The 6,000-nt window shown below is 43.6% G+C and overlaps 1 protein-coding gene across 4 annotated transcripts in view; it reads left to right on the top strand.

The window, feature by feature from the left end:
* ranbp10 (RAN binding protein 10) overlaps positions 1–6,000 on the top strand; it is a 28,519-nt gene that overhangs the window by 1,531 nt on the left and 20,988 nt on the right. For 3 of the 4 annotated variants that reach the window (XM_027004003.3, XM_081716794.1, XM_081716793.1), the window contains exons 2-3: positions 4,328–4,439; positions 4,997–5,049. In XM_027004003.3, coding sequence (XP_026859804.3) covers positions 4,328–4,439; positions 4,997–5,049 — 165 coding nt within the window. The remainder of the gene's footprint in view (positions 1–4,327; positions 4,440–4,996; positions 5,050–6,000) is intronic. The other variant, XM_081716795.1, reaches the window with a different exon arrangement.

Genomic DNA, 6,000 nt, shown 5'->3' with positions numbered 1-6,000 from the left:
GTTAACAAGAGATGTTTCTCGGAGACATCCACAGGCCTGTTCAGTAGTTACGAGAGCGAATCTCGGTAAAATGAGGGCTGTCGGTAAAATGCAGCGCATCTTGACACTAATTCTGAATAGCCAGATCAGAAAATTCTGTTTAGCTATATTGTGTACTGTTTTGTTTCTTGTGTTTTATGTAGTTTTTCTCGGCATGTAGTCTTGCTTGGTAAGAACAGAGAAAATAATAATTGTACGGTTACAGGTTAGATAGTTCTAATCTATTACAATATGCTGTTTCAGTAGGTAGTCTTGCTCGTTCATCTTGTTAAGGTCTAGATGCTTTTTGGGTGTATTGTAATATGGATTTCATAATATTATCTGTGGAGGAAAAGAGTGTGTGTAATAGTGTGTTGGATCACCCACGTGCTGGGATCGGATAATGGACCCTATTTGTGACTTATATAATGTCTTTTATTGCTATTGACAAAAGGAGCCACTTTTGGATCAGCTGTTCATCCTGATCTGTCTATCACATTCAAAGCAACTAGACTTCAAATAGGATTTAACCCGCTGCTCTCCACTCACTCTTGTGATTTCAGTGCTATTTTGGCCAGTGTGCTAGTTTCCGTTTCTCAAGGCTAAATTGAAGTTAATTTGTGCGCGTCACCGCTTTTTCAAGATAAGGGCAGTCTCAGCTTTTTGGATAACTGGGATGAGCAGAATGTTCAAAACAAACTACATTTGCACTTGCTATGTTTTTAGCTTTTTTTTTTTTTTTTTTTTTTTTTTTTTTCAGTTTGTGTAAAGGAAAGGGGACCAATGCTTAATGGCATCTGAAGGTTTACTGGGGTAATCTTGTGTGACTCACTTGGTGCCTAAGTCTAGTTAATCTAAAAAAGACTAGCCAGATGACCCCAGTCCATGGCTTGTCATTCACTGGCAGCCTTTGGGTGTAGGCCGAGGCTCATTCTGCCTGCACCCTGTAGGTGGTCAGTTCCTGGTCCTCGATACACAGCATTTCCCCCGAAATGTTCCAGCCAAATGATGCAAAGACAATCTAGGCTACCACCTTTTTCATACAGACTTTTTAAACGGCACAGTGTCTGTATCTGAGCATGTCTGGTCTGTTTTAACCTACATGGGATGACATGCGCGTGATTGACAGCTTTATAGGCCAGAGAGGGACATATATAGGGTTGTGAGTGGCCCCCTGTAAGATGACTGCACCTTGGCCTATGCATAGCCTCTTGAGCTTCCTAACGGGCCAGTCCTGTGTGCTCAGTGACATTGGTGGGTTTTATCAGCTTCCCTCTGGTGTCTCGGCACGCATCTGGCAGGTTGAGTTTGCTAGCGCCACTCCTGGATTCACTTCTCGACATCTCCATGCCGCATTTCTTTCTTGTGTCCAGGGGTGTTTTTGCGTGGAAAGACCTTGAGCTAACCCTGCAAAATATGCGAAATGGGCTTTATGATTGCAGCTTGCCAACCGCTTCTGGATCTATATGACTGTTCTTGTGTGTGTGTGTGTGTGTGTGTGTGTGTGTGTGTGTGTGTGTGTGGAGGGGGGGGTGTTGGCTCATTTGTTCATTTCGTGCTGTTGGTGCATTTGTTGTGGGGTTTCCTTTACACTGTTACTGTAGCCATAATGCGAGCCAGGTGGGCCATGGTCCTGTAGGGTGGTATCTGGGATCGGTTCTTTTCAGAAGCAGTGAAATTCAGAATGCAGTATGGACTTAATAGGGTCCCAGCTTACATTAATTGTTATGCTGTCCTGCATAAGCATACTGTTAACAGATTCCATCTCCCCAAGCGGGGGAAAAAGCAGTGGCCTGCAAATCAGAATATAAAGCTGGTCTAGTGCAAAACAGCTGATCACATGCTGCGTGAGTGTTGACAGTGTGTTGTGCGTTCACCAGTGACAGGCCCGCGATTACACTGGCTGAAAGCTGTGTATATGGGAGAGAGTGACACGACAGGAAGGAGAGAATCAGTCAGGGTCGTCGTGTGTGCGCGCGCGTGTGTGTGTGTGTGTGTGTGTGTGTGTGTGTGTGTGTGTGTGTGTGTGTGTGTGTGTGTGTGTGTGTTGGTGGTGGTGGTGGTATAAATAGAGCAGAGTGTGTGAGTGGATGGGGCAGAAGTGAATGCATATGTGTGCATTATGTGTCTGAGTGAAGGAGAGAGTGAGTGGATGATTTGCACATACAGGGTCGCCTGACTTTGCTCGTGTTAGTTATATAAATAGTGTGTGTGTGTGTGTGTGTGTTTTGATGTTTTATTATGGATGTTTGTCTGAGCATGACAGAAGACTGCTATGGCTTGGTCGTAGGGCTAAAGATACTAAAAATAGGGGTGATTAATATTGCTGCAGTAATCAGAGATGATGAGTATTCACCCACTTTGTTAGTCATTTAATTTAAGTTAATAGTAATGTATAGCTAACAATAATGCTCTTGGGCAATGTAGTATATACTTGCTTATGTACAGCATTCATATTAAAATATGAATGCTACCAAGAATTTTGAAAACCATGGGTACATTTGGTTTGTAGTGGTGTGAATTTGTGTGATGTGCAAATGAATGTAGTACAAATAAGTTTATTGGTTTGGGTATGTATGTATTTGTGCCTATTTAAATGATGTGATATCTTTCTGTGACTTAAAATTGTCCAGCCTACATAAAATGTTTTAAATGTTCATCATCATTCTTAGTTGTACCAGTGATTTCCCATGATAGCCCAAAAGATCCCATGCCATAATAGCGCTACAGAAACCAATATTTTGTAATGGCTAGTAAGTAATGATATTAAAAAATTCATTGTTTTTATAAGGATTTTGTATGTCTTAACTGGTATAGCATAGAAAACCAGTATCAGTGTGTGCATGCACGTGCGCGCGCGCGCACACACACACACACACACACACACACACACACACACACACACACAGGCCTTAAGGTGTCCTGTTAACAAAACGGCACATGGGGTCAAATTACATTCTTTGGGTGCGCACACACACTCTCAACAAACACAGGTAATGAATTGAACAGGTACAGATTGACCTAAATTGCTCACACACCCCAACACTACACAGATCAAACCCAAAAGAGGAAAGGCTTCAGTGACACACACACCGATTCTTTACAGCCCTGATGCCTGGTGTCAATTGCTGTAAGATTGAGGGAGGGAGGGAGTGAGGGAGGGAGGAGCAGAAGCCGTCCCCACGCTGACTGTTCTAACTCCTCTGGGCTGGTCTGAAAAAGCCGGACACAATACAGACTAATCAGCTGTCTCCAAGTCAGAGAGCAGAGCCCTGGTGTCGTGTGCTAGGCCTGCCCTGTATGCCTTATCACAGGGATCAAGTCCGTGTTTTCCAGAGGGCCTTAAGGAGCCTTGGACTACAGTTTCTTCTACTCTCAGCACATCAGCTTTAGAGTCGTAACTACCAAAAGCCCCATTTATATGGGAAAACATTTTCATGAGATGGTTCCTCTGTTGTCTCTAAAGCCTAGATGGCGATGGCAAAAATGCTTACTGAGCTTAAGAGAATGCTTTCAGGCTTAATTATATTTTAGTTATTAGGAAATTTGTAGTCTGACTTTGGCTACTTATGTCCAACATATACACAGTGAATTGCCATCAATGTTTACAGCATTATTGTTAAGAAATGACAGAATTACTGTAAATTAGCTATTAGCACTAGACAACTATTACCTAAATTAGCTACTAGGTAAATTAGCCATTGGCATAGACATTTGTACTTTACTAATTTGTAGTAAATTATTCCACAAGGAAATATGTGATTTTAGTACCATATTCATAGTACTGAATCAAAAGTATTGTTTATAACCTTTAGTGATTCACTTAATTGTTGAGGTGGTGATGATAAATGAGTAAATGATTAATGTACTAACAAGGCCTTCGAGTGTTCTCCTTACCATTCCGCTTGTGCTGCTGCGCTGTGGGAGAGCTTTGCTGGGTTGTGATGTTGGCCTCGGCCTATTTCCAGGACCAAGTTCTGGGTTCAGTCTCCTGTGGGTTTAGCTTCCTCGCACATCGCCGCATGACTGGCACTGCGCTTTCCTAGCCAAAGCGCCCCCACCCTCCCACCAAACAGCTCACAGTTGTCATTCAGATTTAGTAACAAGGTTATGCTTATCCAGCTTTGTAGAAGTCCAGCTTCAGTGTTTACTCTCCATACACGCATGAATATTATGATGGCGAAAGGGAAAGCTGACCCCAAATCACCGCGCTCACTCTGCATGTGACGTATTTTGTGCGTAAGGGACCTGGTGTCAGAAGCCTGGGACCATTGACTTACCATCCTCTTCCTTTCTGGTCTGCTTCCAGGCCACGGGAAGAACCACAAAGATGCAGCGTCCGTGAGAGCCACCCACCCTATCCCAGCGGCCTGTGGCATCTACTACTTTGAGGTGAAGATCGTCAGCAAGGGCCGAGATGGGTGAGTGCTTTAGTGCTGGAGATGTGGCCCGGTCTGGCCCGGCCTGAACTGGGTAGACGGATGGACGAGGATGAACATGAGGCTTGAACTGAGTGAAAAGTCACAGGCAGCTTTGATCAGCTTACCCTACTCATTTTTGAGAATACAAATGACAACTGTCAGCATGACCGTGGCAACGGTTGTCCTGGAATACAATGCTCTAGACGTAGAGCCATGTAACCAGCTAATCCGAATCAGTGTTTTAAAGTGGTAGCTGAGGATTAAACGGTGAGGGAATTGCTCGAACGAAAGGAAAAAGTGGGGAAACGATGTGCAGGGCATTCTGTGTACTCTCTAGCCTCGCGTAGTTTCCAGTTGTGAGTATACGTAAAACTAGTGTCATTATGCTAAGTGCAGTGAACGTGATCAGTATCAGCACTGGCCGGCCTCCTAATGACGGCGCTGGTTGCAGCGAGGTGTGCTGGAGTACGTGCAGGTCACACTGCCCTCCGCTGGCCTCCCGATACACGGTGCTCATGGCATCAACCTTTGTTCTTCCCCTGCCCTGTTGTTTACAGGTACATGGGGATTGGACTGTCTGCCCAGGGGGTCAACATGAACAGGCTGCCGGGTGAGTTTGTGAGGGGACGGTTCTGTTTGTCCATGCGTGTCTAAGTGTTGGACGAGGGCGTGTGCATGACTGGAGTCATTAGGTAAACATGTGTCCTGATATGTGGTTGACAGGCGGGGTAGAATTTGAACTGTGTAGTACCCCTTTTACACAGATAAGGCGTGTATAACCAGTGCTTGCAGCGCTGCTCTGACATATCTAGGATCTTTTTGACATAAACCTGAGTTATTCCAGGGTCACACTTTTTTTTTTCCAGATTTTATTTGTCACTCGGCCTTTTTAAGCCTAACACCTGATATGCAGCACTTGCACTTCAACCGTCCTACGCTTGTCACTGGAAACTTGGTGTTATGCGGCTAAGTAAGTCTGTCATAAGTCAGTTAGGACAAAAGCATCTATCAAACGAATAAATGTTAAATGTATTTTTTTTTCTGAAGGCAATCAACAGTAAATCCTTTTTTTCTTTATGTATATGTTTGTTAATCGTCACCGTTATTAAAAGCGGACGTGGCAGTAGCTGTAGCGAATATAAGCTTTATTACTAGGTCATCATGGAGCCAGTGGCTAACAAAGTGCTTTTAGATACCACTGCTTCGCATAGTTTAATTCACATATCTGCTATAAAGCAATTGCAGTAATGTGGTTCACAACATATGCTGCTAGCAGACGTGGTCCACGTGGTCTGTCTTTAATACTGATTTTACGTCAAACTTCACAGTAAAGTGAGGCGCATGCACGTGTGCGAGACATTGCCATAGCTATTATAATGGCTCCGTTGTCCTTTTGTTTGATCACCAAGTCCACAACTAATGTTTTGATAGTTACTAATAATTTGCTACATGTTCAAATAATGCTGGCTAATAGTAGGCATACATTGCTTTTTATGATTAGGAAGTTCCGTTAGATTGTCACTAGGTTTTTAAGCATTGTATCACTGTGCATACAACATTT

This window comes from Electrophorus electricus, chromosome 6 (assembly GCF_041902795.1).
Source record: "Electrophorus electricus isolate QZ-2024a chromosome 6, ASM4190279v1, whole genome shotgun sequence".
Taxonomy (NCBI): Eukaryota; Metazoa; Chordata; class Actinopteri; order Gymnotiformes; family Gymnotidae; genus Electrophorus; species Electrophorus electricus.
Note: the sequence above shows the minus strand (reverse complement) of the source record. Positions and strands in the feature narration are given on the sequence as shown.